The 20,688-nt window shown below is 49.3% G+C and overlaps 3 protein-coding genes and 1 non-coding gene across 5 annotated transcripts; 2 read left to right on the forward strand and 2 right to left on the reverse strand.

Annotated features, from left to right (window-relative positions):
• Positions 1-1,282: 1,282 nt before the first annotated feature.
• Positions 1,283-2,426, forward strand: LOC120667482 (serine/threonine-protein kinase WAG1-like). Its single transcript, XM_039947547.1, has 2 exons — positions 1,283-1,647; positions 1,949-2,426. Exons 1-2 carry the CDS (start codon positions 1,283-1,285, stop codon positions 2,424-2,426), a joined length of 843 nt encoding a protein of 280 aa, XP_039803481.1.
• A 1,218-nt stretch (positions 2,427-3,644) lies between these two features.
• On the reverse strand, positions 3,645-5,189 carry LOC120663937 (transcription repressor OFP8-like). The gene has a single exon (XM_039942887.1). The coding sequence runs from the start codon at positions 4,878-4,880 to the stop codon at positions 3,933-3,935; it is 948 nt and encodes a 315-aa protein (XP_039798821.1). The 5' UTR covers positions 4,881-5,189; the 3' UTR covers positions 3,645-3,932.
• A 4,514-nt stretch (positions 5,190-9,703) lies between these two features.
• TRNAV-CAC lies at positions 9,704-9,777 on the forward strand. The gene has a single exon. It is a non-coding gene; the product is annotated as a tRNA-Val (tRNA).
• A 954-nt stretch (positions 9,778-10,731) lies between these two features.
• LOC120663939 (zinc finger BED domain-containing protein RICESLEEPER 2-like) lies at positions 10,732-14,103 on the reverse strand. 2 transcript variants are annotated; one of them, XM_039942888.1, is made up of 3 exons: positions 13,486-14,103; positions 13,308-13,405; positions 10,732-13,204 (listed from the first exon to the last, which is right to left on the reverse strand). In XM_039942888.1, exon 3 carries the CDS (start codon positions 13,170-13,172, stop codon positions 10,935-10,937), a length of 2,238 nt encoding a protein of 745 aa, XP_039798822.1. In that variant the 5' UTR covers positions 13,173-13,204; positions 13,308-13,405; positions 13,486-14,103; the 3' UTR covers positions 10,732-10,934. The 2 variants fall into 2 exon arrangements, with proteins under 2 accessions (XP_039798822.1, XP_039798823.1); XM_039942889.1 differs by having other exon boundaries at positions 13,308-13,416.
• Positions 14,104-20,688: the final 6,585 nt, after the last annotated feature.

A 20,688-nucleotide genomic window follows, 5' to 3' on the forward strand; every position in this document is an offset into this window, starting at 1 on the left:
AAGTCAATCCTTTCAGTTACAAGTAGCCTTCTCAACTTGCATCTGGTATTTCTACGTACAGGCTATTCATTCCCAAGTCTTGGTTTTGACATAGGAAATAGAGGTTCCACAGCAACATAGTTTCTCGATTGAAATTCCAAAGTGAGAATTGGAGTACTTTCACAGAAACAGGCATACCCATGATTTTGTGGATGGTTGATCCCTATGACACTCCTTATGTAAATGTTGCATGAGTATTTGATGCCCTTTTAGAAGATTGTAATATCTCGTCTAAAGTCAAAATTTGACATGCCTGCTGGATTTTTGTAATATTTCTTCCTTCAAAAGTTTTGGGATAATGTCAACATGTTTTTGAGGTAGCTCTCTCGATCACAGTAGTCAAAACAGCAGAGACAAGTAGTACACGACGGGGATGCATATCCCATACTATTTCTTGGCTAAGCTAATTTACTCAGAGAATAAGCAAAACAAAACAGGGAGCACTAAGGCACTAATCAGAATCACTTGTCCTATTACAAATAAAGCATGTGGAAATTTCATGTGAATCATTCACGCATATGCTGTACTACTTTAATGCTCCCAGACGCTGACACTGAAAAGCAATCGTGACATGATAAGGTTACATGAAAACACTGGCCAAACGATTAGCTTACAATTAAAAAAAACACTGGCCAGACTAGGAATGGCGCGGCAATGCCGCGCCCAGAGTTCTAGTTTGTCCTTATTTCCCGTCGTATTCCGATGCGCAATGTGGCAGTGTCGTCGTCGATGGCAAGTCAAGAACCGTATTAATGCTTGTGATAGATGGTTGCGCCCATGATAGCCAATCGATTTGAAAACCATGGAAAGGAAAGCCACGGCTGGCGTGACATTTGAGCAGGCCTGTGCTAAGCTGCTGCTCAGATACTACTAGACGTTCTCGTCGTCTTCCGAGATGTACGGTTCCTCATGCGCATGATATTTGTGCGAGTAAATTCCTTCTATGCCACCGAGAAATATAACCCATCCCTTATGTGTCATTGAAAAATAGCTCATCCCTTCTATGCCACTAGTTTTAATTTTTCATCCCTTGTGTGCCATTCCGTTACTAACGGCGTTAGTTGGGTCATTTGCTGCCGTCTCCATCTCGCCGCCGTCTCCTCTTCATGGACTTCCCTCCTCGCGCCGGCGCCGGACGAAGGGAGCAGGGAGGGGGTCGCGCGGGCGAGCTGCGCCCCGGCCGTGGCGACAGCGCGCGGGAGAACAGGGCCTCGCCGCGGAAGGCCTTCGCGCGCCAGGAGAGATGGGGCGGTGCGGCTCGCCGGCACCCAGGCCACCGGACGCCGCCGTGCCAAGCCCCGACCGCCGCGCGCAGGGGAGGGAGGCAGGGAGCAGGAGGCCCGGCGCGGAGAGGGAGGCCCCGCTCGACTCCGCCGCCTGTAGCCGCGCTCCGCCTACCGCTGCCATGGTCGTCGCGCCGGTGCACGAGGGCCCGGACATGAGCCTCCGCGCCACCGCCCGCTCGCCGCGCCGCCGGCTCGCTAGCTCGCCGTGCCCGCCCCGCGCACGCGCTGCCTCCCTCCGCGGCCCGGCTCGCCGCAGCTCCTCGTGCGGGCAGCGAGCAGGGACCGGCCGGGGAGGGAGCCCACGCAGCGCCGCGCCGCCCACGTCCGCGCCGCCTGCCCGAATGTCGCCCGCCCGAGGAAGACGAATATGACGTGCGCGTGCGCGGGCAGGGCCGCGACCGCGGCGGCGGCGATGGCGTCCGGGGGCGAGGCGTCGCGCGGCCGCCACAGCAGGCACGGGCGCACGAGCACGACCGCGGGGTGGTGTGCAGGAGCAGCGCGCGGAGGTCGGGGCCGGCGGCGAGGAGGAGCGGCCCGTGGCCGGCGGCGGCGAGGAGGAGCGGCCCGTGGCCGGTGGCGGCGAGTACCTCCACGCCCTCGGCTTCGTGTACCGCGACCTCAAGCCGGAGAACGTCCTGCTCCGGGGCGACGGCGAGCTCCAAGGACTGCGTGGGCACGCACGAGTACCTCACGCCGGAGCTCGTGAGCGAGAGCGGCCACGGCAACGGCGTGGACTGGTGGGCCTTCGGCGTGTTCCTGTACGAGCTCGTCTACGGCCGCACGCCCTTCAAGGGCCACACCAAGGAGGTCACGTACCCTCAGCTCGACGGCGAGGCCGACACGGCCCAGCTGCGGGACCTCGTCGGGCGGCTCCTCGAGCGCGACCCGCGCCGCCGCATGGGCGCCGCCGAGATCAAGCGCCACCCGTTCTTCACGGGCGTGGACTGGGCGCTGATACGGTGTGTGGCGCCCCCCGTGGTGCCGGACAAGGAGTCCCCCGCAGGCGTGGACAGGAAGGCAGCGAAGCTCGGGAGCTGGAGCAGCATGGGCAGCAACTGCAGCAGCAAGAAGCGCAAGAGCAGCAGCGTCAGGCACAACTAACGGCTGAAACTGACGGAATGGCACAGAGGGGATGAAAAATTAGAAACAATGGCATTGGAGGGATGACTATATTTTCAATGGCACGTAAGGGATTGGTCTAATTTTGCGATGGCACACATGGAATTAACTCTATGCTCATGGCAGGCATTGAACAAGTTCAATAAAATCATACATAGCCACTCATTTTGTACACGCATGCATAAGCATAGAAGCTACACCCTCCGTCCCAAAATAATTACACATCTAGAGTTTGAAATTTGTCCCATAAAAATTGTTACTTTGACCCATCTTTCATAAAAGATAAGAGTATCCAGAATCTTCTTATAGAAAAGACAAGACAATACCCAGACTCTACTCATAAAAGACAAAATGTATTTTGACAATTTCACACCATATATTAGTTTCCGTGTCCAATTTTAGAAATGTATTTATTTTGGAACGGAGGGAGTAGTTGCGCTTTGAAGAAGAAGATAGCCCCACACGGGCGGGGCAGCACACCCCAAATATGGTCCAATATCAAACCACCCCCTCTTAATTTATTATATATGAAAACAAATCCGGGGAGATAACGTGCACCCTCCATCGCCTTTCAAAACTCCACCTGGAAATTAACCAGCACGATTGCAATTGGAGAAAGTTTGAATGCAAACCTGGCCGGCCGTAGCGGTTTTGGCGCCAGGTGCTAGGCGCTTGGAAAGGAACAGGCACCAGACTGGGAGGCCTCATTTATGTCGTCGCCTCCCTTGTTCACGATGGGATAGGGATCTGATGCAGCGTAGTAGCCTTGGAATGAAGAGCCCGGCCGGTTTGGATTGGCTCAAATCCCATGGAATGGAAGCTCTGTACTAGCTCCTAGCTGAAACTCTGTGCACACCTTGGGAGCCATACTCTATTGCTGCCTTCAAATTCCATGCACATGCCATTTCTCTGTTTCTTGCAGGCTACTGTAGAGTCTAGCATACTCCAAGCACAAGTAGTGGTGGTAATTGAGGCATTTGAAATGTTTTCATTTGAAATGTTTTGAACAGAGACCTTTATTATTTTGAAATTGAAGCTGTGAACATCCTAAAAACTGTCATCTAAAATTACCCAAATAAATATATTAGGTGTACCCATAACACAGTCTTAATTTAACACAGAGTAGTGGAGTCTTACTTTACCGTGTGCTGTTTGGGCCAGCATACGGTAAACATTGTCTTTGCCGTGTGGTCAAAAAGATTTCACAGCAAAGGATTTAGCGCACGGCAAACACCGTGTTTCCGATAGTGGGTAGAACCAGTGGATCAAACATTAAACGTGACGATCAATCAGGCACAGCTAACCAGCCAGCATCAAGCTTGCTAACCTCACATCACAATCAAGTACAGCAGCTACCGTCTCACTCAGGCTCACCAACGATCATACTCCAGTTAATACACTACACTTAACATCCCAACTAATCACTCTCAGGCGCATGCACTAGTTGGATCCAACTAGCTAGTACGCCGGCGCACGGCGACGGTCCGGCTAGCCGCCGTGGAGGACGACCCAGATGTCGGAGAAGGCCTGGAGGATGACGGGGTGGAAGCGCGGCGCGTTGAGCGACAGGTACGACCGCAGCAGCCGCTCCAGCTCCGCCGCGCCGAACACCTGCTGCCCCACGATCATCTCCACCATCGACTCCCGGAAGTCGCCGTACGGGTCCCGCGACCGCTTCACCACCACCAGCCCCCTCCGCACCTGCTCCGAGGCCGCCGTCGTCGTCGCCACCAGCGGCCGGAACCCCGGCTCCCTCACGGCGCCGGCGCCGCACGTCGCCTCCATGCAGCTCACCGCTGGCCGCCGACAGCGCCGCCGGCTCCTCTGGCGGCGGCTCTTGTTCGTGGGCGGCGGCGGCGGCGGCAGCAGCTTCCGCCTGGACGTGTAGAAGGCGGCGGAGTCGGAGGACACGAGGCTTCTCGAGGATAGGAAGGCCTCTGTGTCGTCGTCGACGTAGCAGTCGTCGTCGGTGTCATCGCCATCATCCTCGCCGGAAGAGGTGAAGCCGTAGGGGTTGGAGGAGAGCGTCCTGACGCCGGCGGCCATGCCGACGACGGCGTTATTGGAACGCCGCCGGCTGCCGTGGCGGGAGGAGGAGGAGCTCCCCTCCTTGCGCGGCTCCTTGTCGCCGCGCGTGCGCTCACCGGGGGGAGGAGGGTGGCGCAGGCGGTCGAGAGCGGCAGAGAAGGGCTCGGCGCGGGGCCGCAGGGCGCCGGTGACGGTGTAGTTGGCGGCGGTGGTGGAAGTGGAGGAGGTCGATATCGTGGTGGTCTCGGTGGCGGTGGCGGCGGCGGCGGCGGTGGCTGTGAAAGCCGCGGAGGTGGACGAGGATGAGCTGCAGGGGGAGCGGCGGAGAGAGTTGCAATTGGCGGGGCGAAGCAGCTGGGCGAGGCGGTCCTTGAGGCGCCGGCCGCCGCTTCTGCTGCCGCAGTCCATGGATTGGGGACGTTGAGGAGCTTTTGGTTGCTGACTCTTGTGTCTTGTCTTGAGGGGTGGTGGTGATGGCCTGATGGGTGAACGCGCCGTGGTTGGGGCGACAAACAAAGGAGCGAGGCAGAATGCTACTGTAGTGATGATACTGAACTGCTATGCTGTTCACAACATGCATCCCAATGGGAAATGGTATTTATAGCCAGCTGCACATCAGCACATGAGGCCGGCATTTGTACACACTCCCTTAGTACTGTACTATGGTCATGCTGCCAACTACAGGAGTAGAACGGAGCATCACGTGGAGCTCGGATCATGCCCACTTTTTTTAGTGTGAAAATGACTAATTTTAATGTTTCGGACCGGGATGATATTTTCATGCCTACAGATTAGAACCAGCACCATGCGTCCATGCCCGGTCCTAAATCAACATCAGGCTGGACCAGGCTCATTTTATTCAATTCAGATCTACTGTCAACTACTAGTATTATTACTCAACTATCTAGTGTCAGCTCTTAAGGAGGAGTACTCCGGTATCATACTTACAAATTCACTCAATTTATACTACAGCATATTTAGATAAAATGCAACTCCAATCATCGCCACTATGTTAGAGATTCAGTCCATCCGTGCATATATATGTGCATGGCCGTATGGGCTTATTCGTTCAAACAATGGTTTTTCTATTTCAAAAATAAAAAAACAAACAATGGTGGCTGCTGTCAGATGTTCTTTACCATGACTTCACAAGGATTCACAAAGCTCATATTTTGCCACGTACTTTTGTGTAGACTCTAAAGTCATAATGCCCACCTGGATTTGATCAGCTCCAATTATAAGAGAAGAGAAGGCGTGTTGATCGAATATTCGAAATTTTGAATACATTCATTTAAGGCTGTGTTTAGATGCCGTAAAGGCAAAACGCAAAATTTTTGTAAATCGCTTGCATGGTGTACTAAATGTAGTCGAAAAATAAATCGCATTATAAAAATAGACTATAAATCGCGAGACGAATCTAATGAACCTAATTAAGACGTGATTAGACACTAAATTGCTACAGTAATGCTACATTAAACATACTCTAATGATGGACTAATTAGGCTCATTAGATTTGTCTCGTAGTTTACAGAGGAGATCTGTAATTAGTTTTGTGATTAGTCTACATTTAATACTTCAAATATTAAATATTCCCTGACAAAAATGCAAAAACGCAAAATGCAAAGTGATCTAAACACACCCTAAATGAAGTGTTCTGGAGTGGAAAAACAAATGATTTTTTTGAGGGAACAAAACAGATGATTTTATTATAAGGAGGAACAAAACAGATGACTGGTGGGAGAAACAAGAGATGAGAAATCGCGTCCTTGGGCAGCAGTTGTTGTTGTTTTTTTGTTGGAGGCCCTGTGCAGCAGTTTTTTTTTGGAGGGCCCCCTGTGCAGCAATTGTGCTCACGCCGCCCCGCCCAACATGCTGGGCCGATTTTATTGGACCGAGGCGCCTGCTGCTGGACCTCACCGGCCCACCTCCCAAATCCGCCGATGGCCAACCGTCGCGCCCCGCGCGCGCAAACGCCACCAAACCGGGGGTTTCCTTGGGCGTCTCCGGCTGTCGACTATTTGACCGGCTATTTGATTTTTTTCATCGATGAACAGTTTCCGTACAGTGGTCGCTAGCGTTTCTTTCGTCGCTACTCAGTAGCTCGCACACTCGCCGATCCTGATCAGTCTCACGCACGTCCTTCCCAAGCGTCTGGTGCCATCCCCTCTCTCTCTCCTCAAATCTTGTTAACGCGAAACAATCACACACTAAAATCCGAGAGCTCCGTACGTCAAGGTCGGACTGTACTTGATTCGAATCGAAGCGTGCCAATCAATTTGATCTGTAAATTGACAAGAAAACAGCAAATCGTCAAATACAAAAGCGTATCGGTTGGATTTCCGAATCACTCTTATACAGCGTATCAGCAAAGGCTCTGCCGATACAGAAAACAACAACAGATCGGGTGATAAAAACGTGTGGTAAAAGCGATCTGAAAGGAATCGGCAAGAAGCTGCCGATGCCGATATGCAGCTAGACAACTAGATCTAAAGCCGACACGTGCCAAATAATAATATGCAAACCCACGAATATATGGATCTATACAAAAGCTAAGCTTACAACCAATTTTATCAGTTTTTCAAGATCTAACACTAAAACAAAGGAACTGATAGCCGATTAAACAGATTGCTAAGCTGGATAAATTTTGAACAAATCTAAAAGAGAAAACAGTGATGCGCCCGAGATCAAAATTTAGATAAATTCGATAACGTTTGAATAGATCTGAACGAAGCCGCAGCAATGCGCCCGGAAGCTAAAATTCAGATTTACTCGATAAACGAAAATTTACCAGCAAACTAAGTCGCTCGAATGTGAGACGTCCTTGATCAGCTTGAAAGAATTTGCGGAAAAGATAAAAGATGGCGAAGCCGCCGACGGAAAAGTAAATTGTGAAAAAAGTAAAGTTGTGTTGTTTGGATGTGTATCAATCTTCTACAGTGACCGGGAGTTCATATTTATACCCCATACTAACAAAGTCCTAGCCAATTATGACAAAATACGATTCTAATCTAGAAAATAAAATTAATTCTAAAACAAGATATCTCCTGTCAAACCGAAACCAAAATACCTAGTCAACTTTACCTTCCTTCAGTCAACAAGATTTCTATTGGCGATGCACGATCACCCTTTCAAATTCAATATAACACTCTTACTTAACACGTGTTAAAATCTGGTGTTATCAAATAACTGGCTCAAATCGCACACCGCTGGAGACGCCATTAGCGCTCGCGCGCGAGGACTGCTAGCAATCAATCAATGGATCAGACAGCCCCCTCCCTCCTACTGTCCGACTCCCACCTTTGTGTTCCCGGTTTTTTTTAAATAAGGCAATTAATCTAAGGGCCCCTTTGGAGGGCTTCGGGGTGCTCCAGCTCCACTACTGTAGCGCACTGTGCTGCTACTGTAGTACCCCGGAGCCGGCGCCGGTGAGGCTGCGTTTTGGCAGCTTCACCGGCTCCAATCTTCATTTCGGCTCTTTGCTACAGTATAGAACAGTACAACTATAATAGTATTTCCTGTAGCATGAAGCCACAGCCGCGCGGGGCGCGGAGCCCTCCCCAAGGCGGCCTCCAACGGTCCCCCTATCCTTCCCCCCACCCCATATCGAGGGAGCTATAGGGGAAATCGTTTCCAACGGGTCCCCCTATAGCTCCCTCTATATATGGGGGGAGTTCCAACTCCCCTCACATATAGAGTGAGTTCCAACTCCTCCTATATTCTAATCACACCATTTCATCACGATATTAATCTCGTTTGAGCCTCGTAACATGATAATAATACGTATTATGACAGTACAAATACTGTATGATTTTTTTAAATTCAAAAATAATAAAAAATAGTTAGTTAATGAGTGATAGTATATAGGGGAAATAGACATGGGGGAATGGTTAGAGAGAACGAATTATAGGAGGAGAAATTTTTTGGAGGGAACTAGTAAAATATAATGAATAGTACGTTTTGTAGGGAACTAGTCTGCTTTCCACCTTCCGCACACTGCTCCTCGCGCAGCGCAAGCCGGCAGTCCACTGAGACCACTACGGGGACACCGCCGACCTCATTCTTTTCATAATTCAATATAAGCCACTGGGTCAGATAGGCCGGACGCTTCTGGTCGACAACTTCCTCGTCGCGTCCGGGACGTCGATGGCATGCCCGCACGCCAGCGGCATCGCGGCCTTGCTGCGCGCCGCGCACCCCGACTGGAGCCCGGCCATGATCAAGTCGGCGATGATGACTACGGCGAGCACCGTCGACAACACTAACAATCCGATCACGTACGATGGCTTTAGGAACGCCACCTTCGCGAGCCCACTGGCCATGGGTTCAGGCCAGGTCGACTCGACCCCAACGCGGCCATGGACCCGGGGCTGGTGTTCGACGCCGGGCCGGAGGACTTCGTCGCGGTCCTCTGCGCCGCCAACTACACGAGCGCCCAGATCATGGCGATCACGAGGTCGTCGACGGCGGCGTACGACTGCTCCTTCGCGTCCACCGACGTGAACTACCCGTCCTTCGTGGCCACCTTCGGCGCCGGCGCCACCTCCGGCGACGTGTATTTCAAGAGGACGGTGACCAACGTCGGGGCGGGCTCCACGGTGTACCACGCGTCCTGGACGTCGCCGAGCAACGTGGACGTGTCCGTGTCGCCGGGGACGCTAGAGTTCAGCACGGTGGGGCAGACGGCGACGTTCGAGGTGGTTATCAAGCTCACAGCGCCTACCGGCGGCGAGCCTGCTTTCGGGGCCATAGTTTGGGCCGACGTTAGTGGCAAGTATAGGGTGAGGACTCCCTACGTCGTGCTTTAGTGTCCGCGCACTGGTTGCGAATGTGCAATATGAGCCCCTGTTCCTGGATGTGTTCTTGTCTGATGACATCTCGTCTAGCTACCTTCGCTACGAAGCAGTGAAATGTTGTTACTCCAAGAGCTGCAAAATCCACATTTGGTATGAGCTATGTCTAATCTGACCACTCGAATATTCTGTACAAGTTCTAACTGCACACTGCTGTACATAAAAAGTTTACACACACACACACACACACACAGGAATAATAAGATATGGTGCTAGCTAGGATAATAGTATGATATGATCTGATTATTTGCGCGCGTACAACACAAACAAAAGGGCAGGATCATAGCAGGACGGAAGCAGCACAATGACGCCCATACTATGATACTAGAGTCCGATCGTTAACAGGTTTTTTAAATAAAACATCTACACCTCACCAAGATTGTCTGGGTGGTGTAGTTGGTTATCACGTTAGTCTCACACACTAAAGGTCCCCAGTTCCAACCTGGGCTCAGACACGATCCATTTTTTTTCCTGTCTCTGTTTCTCTCTTTATTTCTCCCTTTAGAACTGAAGACGAGATTTGCATATATTGCACTACTAGTGATTGTTTGGTCAATCGCTAGATTTCATTTTTACAATTGCTGCGCTCCAAAAGGCCATGGGCAAGCTGAGATCTTTATTCAGCTACCAGCTGAAACAAAAGCATACATGCACTGTGCTTAGTGGCGCGCCTTCCGCGCCCGCCACCCGGCCCTGATGCTGGGCTTCCTCTGCAATGACGTGTCCCGCGCCAGCTCAGGAGGTGGCGGCGGCGATGAGGATTGCTTGCACTCCATTAATTTGTAAAACTTTGTTGTGAAATTATTTCTCAGCTCTCACATGCTTGCAACTGAAATTTCAAATTTCTTTGATATGTAACCACCACCACCACATACACACAACGTTACATTTTGTCTCTGTACGAGACGTGTTGCTCGTGCGCCTGCCTGCATGCCCTGGCTGCATTATATATATACACGCACCCTAGCTCAGGGGTGGATCCAGCGTGGGGTAGGAGGCTCAAGCCTTCTACCCAAGAACTCCATGGAAAGAAGAGGAGTCGAAGAGGGACAAGAAGAGGAAAGAAGGGAGTATAGCTGTCCAAACGTGCCGGCACGGCACTACACGGCACGGCCCGTGCCAGGCACGGCACGACCTGGCACGGCACTAAGTGGCACGGCAAACTAGCCGTGCCGTGCCCAGTAGTGCCACCGTGCCGGTGTCAAGGCACTAGCACGACACGGCTAACACTTTGCCGTGCCGTGCCGTGCCAAGGGGCACAGTAGTGCCAGTGCCGGCACTAGCACTATAGCCAAAACACATCATTCAACTCTAAATTTCAAGCACTTTCAAGTCTCAAACATATAGAAGCAAATAACAGATAAGAAATTGAACTGAATCAAACTCAGACACAAACCAAACTCAAATAGTTAACAAAAAATCAATTTTATTAGGAGCTTGTGCAATGGCTGCCTCATTAAAAACCTCTCTAGGTAAAACTCACCCTTGTGAGAAACCCTAGAGAGGGAAAAAGAGTACAGCCAAGCTCCAATTAAGTAGTTCATTACATCACAGTTCAAACTTAAAGTTCTATAGTCCAAGTCCTAAATATTACAGGCCATTACATAAATGATCATGAATCAAGATAAAGTTCTTCAAAAGCTTCCTCAAGCTCCTTGTCCTCCACATTCTGTTGCAGTCTTGCTTCTGCAGCCTCCCAGTCTTTGATGCAGGTCAGCATCTCCACCATTTCAGGCTTCAAACTCCTTCGCCGCTCCTCGATAATCCTGCCTGTCATACTAAAAGTGGATTCTGAAGATATGGTAGACACAGGAACAGTTAAGATATCTTTAGCCATGATTGACAATACTGGATATGTAAGTTTGTGTTGATGCCACCAGTCCAAGATGTTAAAGTCATCAGTTAGGTGGTTTACAGTGTCACAGTCCAAGTAGGACACAAGTTCAGAAGCATTAGAAGCTGATGACCTTACTGCATTCAGTAGAGAAGTTGCAGATGTATCTCTAGACATGTTAGGATTACCAGGCAAGATAACACCACCCAAAACAGGACCATCATCATCATATATTTCATCCCAAGCAGATCTTGACTTACCAGACAGGACAGGAGGGTCAGTCCTCCTCAACCTAACAGCACCATATTTCTCATCATATTTATTGTAAACATCAGCAAGTCTAGCTCTAGTGCCAACCAAATAAGCAGAATAATCAGTACTGGTGAGATTACCTAGCCTTCTTAGCACCCTAGTAAAACCTTTCATTTTAGCTCTGGGGTCCAAGATGAATGCAAAAGAGTAAAGCAAAGGTATGTCCCTCCAATACTTATTATATTTGTCTATCATAGGTTGCACCACAGATCTGATGTGCACATCATTAGCATAGTTTTTTAGGTGCAGAGAAATCTTAACAAGATAATGAATCATAAGTGGAGATGTAGGATAGTACACACCAGACAATGTGACAGTAGCATCATAAAACAACTCAAGAAAGGATAGCACTTTTTGTGCCATCATCCAATGATCCTCAGTTAACAGCAAAGGCTCACCTTCATCCCTAGGATACTGAGCTTGGATGAAAGTAGTGAAAGGGGACTTATGAGGAAACAGATGTTTAAGCATTAGGTAGGTAGAATTCCACCTAACCTCCATGTCCAGTTGAAACTTTCTAGGCCTAACACCAGTTGCAATGCAGTAGCTTTTATATGCAGCAATCCTCTGATTAGATGAATTTAAAAATGATATTGCAGTTCTAAATGTTTCTATCAAAGGCTTAAGAGTAGTTAGTGCCTCCTTGACAATCAGATTCAGAATATGACATGCACAACGCTGATGCAAGAATATAGAATTGACTGCATTGTTTAAACTAGATGATGCATACTCTGATTCATCAATTACTTCAAGACCAAGGTATTTAGACAGAATAGGTTTCAGTTTATGCATGGCTGATGCATTAGACGATGCATTGTCCAAAGTAACAGCAAACACCTTTTCAGACAAACCATAATCAGCAAGAACAGATGCTACACGGTCAGCAATATTTTGTCCATTGTGGGACACATCAATAAGAACCAGACCAAGCACCCTCTTCTCTAGTTGCCAGTCAGAGTTTATGTAGTGAGCAACAACACTAATGTAATCCTCTTTGGCATTACCAGACCAAATGTCGGAGGTTAGACACACACAGTTAATAGAAGTAGTAAAAGTCTCAACAAGTTTAGCCTTGCAATCAGTGAAGTACTTTAGTATGTCTCTAGAGGTGGTTTGCCTAGACACTTTAGTATATTTAGGATTGTGAGCATTTTTAATGTACTCGACAAAAGCCTCAGATTCACCAAGAGAGATAGGAACATCTAGTCTAGCAATCAATCGAACAAGTTCAGTACGAGCGCGCATAGGACAGTAGTCCCAAGTACGCATACTACCATCAGAAGTAAAAGAGATTTGAGACTGAGACATGCGATCCTTTTCACGCTTCTTAACGCAAACTAAAATGTGCCGGGATAAGTGACCAGTGCCACCACTAGAGAAACCAGAGTAGACCTTAGAGCAGTGAAGGCATCGAGCTCCATACCTGACCGTCTTACCATTGATTTCCTTGAATAGTTTCTCATAGTCAGCCCAGACAGGAGAGGTAGAGGGGCGTGGGCGCTTGGCGGTGTTACCGTCAGGTGCAGGTGGTTCCTCAACGTGTTCGCCGTCGCCGTCGACGGGAATAGCATCATCAGCGGTTGCGCCGAATAGGGCAGCGCGGTCCTCGTCCATGTTGTCCTCGTCGTCATCTCCGGCCAAGCCGCACAACCGCCGCTCCTCGTTCATGCCCACCTCCACCGTCTCTTCGTCAGATCCGGCCATGCTCAAGCGCCAGTGACCTGGTTCCTCAACAGCTACAATGCAACACAGAAAAGAACAGGGGTTAGGGTTAAATCTTGGAGAAGAAACGGTACTGGATGACTGGATCTAGGATTAGGGTTAGGGTTTGGGACTTACCTTTGTAGCTGGAGCACCAGGTGCACCGGCGACGTGGATGAAGCACGGATCCAGCCCTCCGCTTCCGGCCCTGGTTCCTCAACGGATCCCTTCTACATCTACAGAAGAACTGAAGAAGTGAGTGAGAGTCTGAGACTGAGAGAATAGGTACGAAAGGGAGAGGATTCGTTTCACTTACGCTAGATCCGGATCCGGAGCACCAGAGTCCGGCGGCGGCGATGGCGACGGAGATGACGAGGAGGACGACAAGGAGATGAGGACGCTACATGGTCTGTGCGAGATCGAGATGATGGGTCTCCAAGGCCGTGCCGTCTGCTAGTGCCGGCACCAGGCCCCGGCCTCTCACCGGAGTTCAGGAAGACGAGGGGAGAGGCCGAGAGGCGAGAGGGTGAGAGATCAGAGACGAGAAGAGGGGCGAGGCGAGCGGCTGGCCGGCTGCCGGGGGGAGGAAATGAATCAGGGTTAGGGTTGGGAGGGAGGGCGGCCGGCGCCGGGGCTTATATAGCCCAGCCACCAACGGGCGGATCGACTCCCCAACGGGACGATCCAACGGTCACCGGAGGCGCGGGGGGGAGGCTGCGGCGTGCCCATCGGGCCGCCTCCGTGCCTCACGGGCCGAGGCCGTGCCTCCCCGTGCCGCCGCTTCTGTCGGGCCGGGCCCGTGCTAGTGCCGTGGGCCTTGATCGCGGCCCAGGCACGGCCCGGCGCCTGGCACGGGCCCGGCACTAGCCCGCCTGCTCCCGGGCCGGACCGGGACAGTGCCGTGCTTTCTTGGGCCGGGCCCGTGCCGGCCCAACGGGCTCGGCCCAGTTGGCCAGCTATAGAAGGGAGAGAAGAAGAAGAAAGGAGGGCTGTAAGAAGGAGAAGGGAGATGAACTCCCCCAAAGCGCAAATTCTGGATCCGCCACTGCTCCAGCTGGTCGTTTTCAGTCTTCGCCTTCGCCGCGGGCTTGGCACCCTCACCCCCCCTCAGTCATACCTCCTCCATCCTTAGCTTTGCTTGTCGCTGAGCCGATCATGGCGCACGCTTGCAGCTGCTGCCTTGTTGCGGTCCTCCTCCTGATGATGATGTTCTCTACAATGACCGATGGTTCTGCTTCAAGTTCAAGAAGGCCACGCGTGGAACCTCCAACTGTATGGGGGTATAGAACATTTATTGTTCTGCTGGATCGGAGCGTCCCCCAGGTGGTGCCACCATGAATGTCGCAACTCACCGAGCCTGGCATGAGTCCTTCTTGCCGTCCAAGATGACGGACCTCGGCGAGCCGAGGCTGCTCCGGTCGTATACCTTCCTCATCAACGGCTTTGCCGCCCGTCTTACCAAGGCGGAGCTGCAGCAAGCCCGGCTTTATCCGCGGTTTTCCCAACACCATATGTTACCTTCAGACGACGCAAACACCAATTTACTTGGGCTGCTGGAGAACGGCGCGGCCACCAGGAAAGACAACACTACGGGGCCAGGGTGATCATCGGGTTTTTGGACGGTGGGATCGACCCACGTCACCCATCATTGAGCGACATTGTTTATGACGGCGGCGACGTCCCCAAGTGTTGGAGGGGCTCGTGCCCCCCCCCCCCCCCCCCCCCCCCCCCCCCGAACAACTTCCCCTGCAACAGGAAGCTCATTGGTGTCGAAAACATGGTCGACTGCTATGAGAGGGCACCTCCTCTAGACGGGGAAAATGACCACATACGGCACCCACAAGGTTACCACAGCCGCGGAGAACTTCGTGAACGACGTCTCCATCAATGGAGTCGCCAACGGATCTGCCTCAGGGATGCCCCCTTGGGCGCACGTGGCCGTCTACAAGGTGTGAAAAGACAGCGGCGACTGCCCCGACGAAGCCATCCTGGACGGCATGGAGGCGGCGGTCCAGGATGGAGTGGACGTCATCTCATTGTCCATCGGTGGGCCCTCCAGCACGATGTATGATCACGATGTCGTCGTGATAGTTTGACATCCCAGAGTTTTAAAATGCTAAGCAAGAAATGTTAAACCTGTCATCACGCATCATTAACCAAGAATCATTGAAATGAATGCACGTGTATGCATGAATGTCTCTATGTATGTGTGTTTATGTGTATTTGAACTCAGGTGAGAAAACTTAAATAACTTTTAAAATAATGCAAGTTTGCATCTGAAATTGAATTGACATATCACTAACATCTTGGTCAACCAAAGTCTAGTTGATGTCATGGGGAGAAAATAAAATGTTACACATCAAATGACGAGTTCTTCAAATCAAAGTTTTTTAAATGTTTAAAATAGCTTTCCATTGTAACAAACAGGTTTTAAAAATAAAATTTAAACCGTTATTCAAATGAACTTTTGTCCAAAACCAAAGTTGTAGGGTTTTGAAAATAAAACAATTTTTTTGTTCAAATATTTTCAAGTTGCTATGCAAAAAGTGAAGAAAAGTTTGAATTTCGAAATGTATAGGACATTTTCAAATGCACTCAAATTTTAAAATTCTATCTTTCAAACGAAGCCTCAAATGAATTTGTGCCTGAAACAAAAGTTGTATCATTTGAAGTTTTGAACAACTTTCGTATTCAAAAGTTTTTCGTTTGACCTCGGGAGCAAGGAGAAAAATTGAATTTACAAACAGAACTTTGGAACTTCAAGTTAATTACGAGTCTGCCATTACTACATCTCTCCCTCCTCTGTTTCCTCTCACGCCGTGGTGACGCCGTGCCGACGCCGTACGCCAGCGCCGCCACTGGCCGGCCACACGCCGAGCTCTGGCCAAAACCGCCATCGCCCCCCCTCTCTAGCGCTGCGCAAGCGTGCCACGCACCCCCGGCGCCCCTCCGTGCGACACGCCGTCAAACGTCGTCGTCTCGCCGTTGCCGCTCTCGACATCCGAGCCACGCGTCGCCACGCCACTGTCCCCACCCATGCCGTCCTTATCTCGCTCGCAGGCCAGCTCGCTCCTCTCCCGAAGCCTCTCCGTGCTGCCTGAGCCGCCCACGCCTCTCCCTCTCCCTCTCGCGCGAGCACCACCACCCGCCATGGCGCCGCCACCCTTACCTCACCGTGGAGCCTCTAGCTCCGGCCTTCCCCGAGCCAAATCAACCCCGCAGAGAGCTTCCTCTCACCGCAGTGAAGCTCACCGGCCCCTCCTCTGTCCACTCCGGCCACCGGAGCTCGCCGGAGCAAGCCCGCCCCGCCGCCGCCCCTGCCTCCACGGCGCCCCGCGCCTCCGCCTCTCTCCAGCCCCAATCCTCCTCGCAGCAAGATCCCTCTCGCCGCCCAAAGCTCCTCGGCCCAGCCAAGCCGCCTCCGCCCCGCCGGAGCACTGCCGGCGCGCCATACCCGCCGCCGTGGACAGCCTGCCACAGTCAACCTCTGCCCCAACTGAGACCACCAGAAGGTGCGCACGAGCCCCCTCTAGCTTTTCCCCCACCCTAACCTCGCTGCCGGCGATCCCCATCGCCGGGAATCCGGCCGCCGCCCCTCCTCTGCTCTACAAGTCCGGCCAGGGACCTCCTTGCAAAGAAAACAAAACTTCCAGGGTTTAAACTGTAAAATAGACATGAACATTAAGCTGCAAAATTTGAAATTCAATAAAAATTCATTAAAAAATCTGAAAAATTCAAAATCAAGTGATTTGGAATCCTTGAAACTATATCTACAACTTTTGTTACATCCACTTTTGCATTTGACCAATAGTTTTATCTCTATATTAAATATTAGTTTTATACACATTTGTATGTATCTCAAGTTCTACCCATGATATTTAGTTGATTTTCGTACAGTGTGCTAAAACCTAGATGAGTAGCTTACTGTAAAAATTTGAGGACTTTTTGACAAATCTAGCTATAGGTTTCATTGGATCTTGGTTTATGCCTATGTTAAATAGAATTAAATCCACAGGGTTCTATACTAGTTTTCTTGAGCTGAAATTTTTTTAAAAGCAGACTTATCTTAGTTTCTAGATGCTATAGAAAAATTTTGGGAATTTTTAGTAAATTATAACTAGTCCTTTTGATTTATTCATGAATAAACTTTGTAAATCGAAAGCCCTAGTTTCCTTCATTAGAAAAATCTCATAATTTTTACTAGAGCTTGGTTTTCAGTACATGAGCATGTTTGTAAAATTTTAGCCACTCAAACTAAGTAGTTTACTCTGTAGATTTTTAGTTAGATAAATACCTAGGAAAGGAATCTAAATTCCTATGCTTGCTGTATAGCTCAATAAATTATGAAAACTTTAACACAATCTCATCTTAAGGAATCTAACCTACTGGTAAAATTTTATTACCAGAACTTGCATTCTTTACCCTAGAGATTTGTTTTTGTACACTAGTAGTAATAGATTCATGAGTTTTTATGATTTATTTGTTACATCAAATGACCTGAAAATTTTACTGCACACTAGTGACTCAGTAAAGCATCTCTCATAACAATATCAGCTCCATTCTATGCTTTTAGCTTTAGTTATAGTTTTCTCTTGTTTTCCATGTGTTAATATGATGAAAAACACTTTTTCTGCATTTTTCTGTACTAATATAAAAGAAAAGCAACACACCCAGCTCTTTTATGAGTTAGTATAGATAAAATTCATACTCTATAAATGACTGCCCAACAGGCTGAAAAAGAAAGTAGTAGCACCCTCCAACTTGATTTTAGTTGACCTTCATCTATATCAAGAAATAAATGCATTATATTCGTCTCATACATATGCATTATTGCATTTCACTTAGATACGATAGATGTACCACGTGAAGGATGTGATGTTGAAGCCGAGCCAGAAGACGGTGAATGGTGGATATGTTTAGAAGATGGACGGATGGATCCCGATGTGCACGACCGAAGGAAGATGCTCGTTGAACAATTCTTCTCTAACTAACACTGACCTAGTGTTAATCCCAGGCAAGCCCCGGTGCATCAATCCCAGTATTTTAAATGCTATTCAAATTATGTTCCTATTATGTATCTGTGCATTTACGTTTACAGGAGTTGACTGAAACCTTAGATGCATGATCCTAGGTACCCAGGTACTGGTTACTAGAAGTTAAGTGCGAGTAGATGCCTTGCTAATTAGGACCGGTAAAAGTCGAGTGGTTTCCTGCCGCTCGCGAGATGATAGGTTCTCTACTACATACTGCAGAATATAAGGTCTACGGGCGGGGTCAGGGTACTATGTTTCTGGATGAGACCCCGTCTGTTTAGTGCAGAAAATGCTAACGCCGCAATGTGTGGTAGTGGTGGTTAAGCGTTTGAACGTACTAGACACATGCCGAGAATATGATAATAGGTAAGCTTAAGTACTGGATTGAACCGAGGCCGGAACATACCTCCCCACTGTCTCGACTTTGGTCTCATCTGGGATGACGGGTGCAGAGCCGGGCTCTGTAGTCGAGGGCGGTGGGCCTGTTCCGTGAAGCGGGAATTGAAGGGAAAAGTTGCACGTGTGACTCTGGGAGTAACCACGTGACGTGTGTTTAGGTCTGTCTGGCCAGGTTAACAAAATCGATTCGAATCGTTCCGCCGCTCACGGACAATGAGACTGCTTAACCCGTTTGCCACATAGAGTAAGAAGTGGAAGATGATGATGAATTTGGCTGGTTGGATGATAAAAGATAATTGTTTTCACCATGTATGCTATTGGATAGATGCTCACCTAAAATGGTTAATTGAACTAGAACCTGAAAGCTAAAACCTGCAATTAAGGATCTACTCTTTACTGCTTTTCGGCAAAACAAACCCCTCAAGCCAAAAGCCTTGTATGTCTAGATTAAGGGCTAAGTATATCCTTAGTCGGGTAAGCCTTGCTGAGTATTAGTATACTCAGCCTTGCTTGTGGCTTTATTATTCAGGTGGTACATCGGAGGTTACGGTTGACGTCATGTACCGGCTTCATCATGACGTCTGGTTTCGACGCTAGACTATCGTTCGTTTTTCGTCAAACTTGAACTCTGTTGTACTTTTATAAATTCAAACTCGGTTTGTAATTATAACAATTAGTTTCATACTCTGTACTGTAAAATTTGTGGAATGTTGCATTCTCTGGACTGCTTTGTCGATCCTGTTTCAAGTGGTTTAATCGGGATTTTACCCGACAGCACTGCCGGATTACTCCGTTTTAAGTGCATGTTAACCTGGTTGCTGTTTCGTTGATGGTTAGCGCACTTAAGCCGGATTAATTTAGGCGGGGCTGCCACAGATAGGCGCCTTTAGCGCCATGGAGAAGGGCGTCGTGGTCGTCGATTGCTGCGGGTGGTTCCCTTCGCTTCAGCGCCTCTCGGACTAGTAGAGCTAGGATTTTGGGAGCACAAGGGCATGGCAGCCTCTCGGGCATGCTACCCTAGCGGCTCCCCTTGTCTTTATATGGCGCTGCATGAGAGGGGGCCCACAGCCGACTAACGGCTCTCGTGCCCCAGGAGATTTGGGTGGACTCGATTCTTTGACCGAGTCGGAGATCATACTAACATTCTACCCTTTGATCTCCACCTTTCTTACTTCTCATACTTAACATTTACTTCTTAATGAATCCATATACAAAGCATGTTCCATGATGATAGTTATTTCTGTACTATCAGACGTAACAACTACAGTACACCTATCCATCTCGAAATAAACACTAGGCCCGTTTGTAATCATAGGCGTACTTTTGTGCAGACTTAAAATGCCCACCTGGATTTGATCGGCTCCAATTATTAGAGAAGAGACGGCGTGTTGCTCAAATTTTTGAAGTTTTGAATACATTCATTTAAATGAGTTTTGGGGTGGATAAACAAATAATGCAGCCTGTTCGGATGGCCTAAAAATGGCTGGCTGGGCTGGGCTTGTTCCAGACGGCACAGTACCTGCTGGTTTCTACTGTAGCGGCTGGATGGATCCGCTAGATGGCAAAGATGCTGGCAGAAGTACCCCATGCGTCGGCCTCCGTTCCCGCGCCGCTGCTGCCCAAGCGAATATTGAAATTCAAAACTCCTCTTTCACACTCCCATTCAAATTCAAATTTTTCCACCAATGCAGCATATGAAAAGAATAAAATGGTGACACTGCTGCAACGGAAATGCACCCATGTCCATGAACCGCAACAATTATCCTCATCTCTTAAGTAGCACTTATTTTCATTACAAGGAAAAGACCTGACAATGACATTCAAATAACAGTTAATTACACATAACATTCGGACCAACAAACTACTAGTTCGACCATTCAACATTAACATTTAACTGATCAACATTAAGAATTAAAAAAAATCCCCAATCAACATATGGAAGCCCAGTGTGCACAAGTCCAGATATATAAACCTAAAGCTTCCATGGAACCGCAATCTTTTGTACTTTTCAGCCCATATGGAAGTAAGCGGTCATGCAAGTTCAGGAAAGTATCACGAGACATACGTAAATTATCTATGCATTTAGT

This window comes from Panicum virgatum, chromosome 3N (assembly GCF_016808335.1).
Source record: "Panicum virgatum strain AP13 chromosome 3N, P.virgatum_v5, whole genome shotgun sequence".
Taxonomy (NCBI): Eukaryota; Viridiplantae; Streptophyta; class Magnoliopsida; order Poales; family Poaceae; genus Panicum; species Panicum virgatum.

Bases quoted from the DNA above. Each gene is read 5' to 3' on its own strand.
- LOC120663939 (XM_039942888.1), bottom strand. From the start codon at position 13,172: ATGGCCGGATCTGACGAAGAGACGGTGGAGGTGGGCATGAACGAGGAG.
- LOC120663937 (XM_039942887.1), bottom strand. From the start codon at position 4,880: ATGGACTGCGGCAGCAGAAGCGGCGGCCGGCGCCTCAAGGACCGCCTC.
- LOC120667482 (XM_039947547.1), top strand. From the start codon at position 1,283: ATGGGGCGGTGCGGCTCGCCGGCACCCAGGCCACCGGACGCCGCCGTG. The intron at 1,648-1,948 runs GTCCGCGCCGCC...CGCGACCTCAAG, and splicing joins CGCAGCGCCGCGCCGCCCAC to CCGGAGAACGTCCTGCTCCG.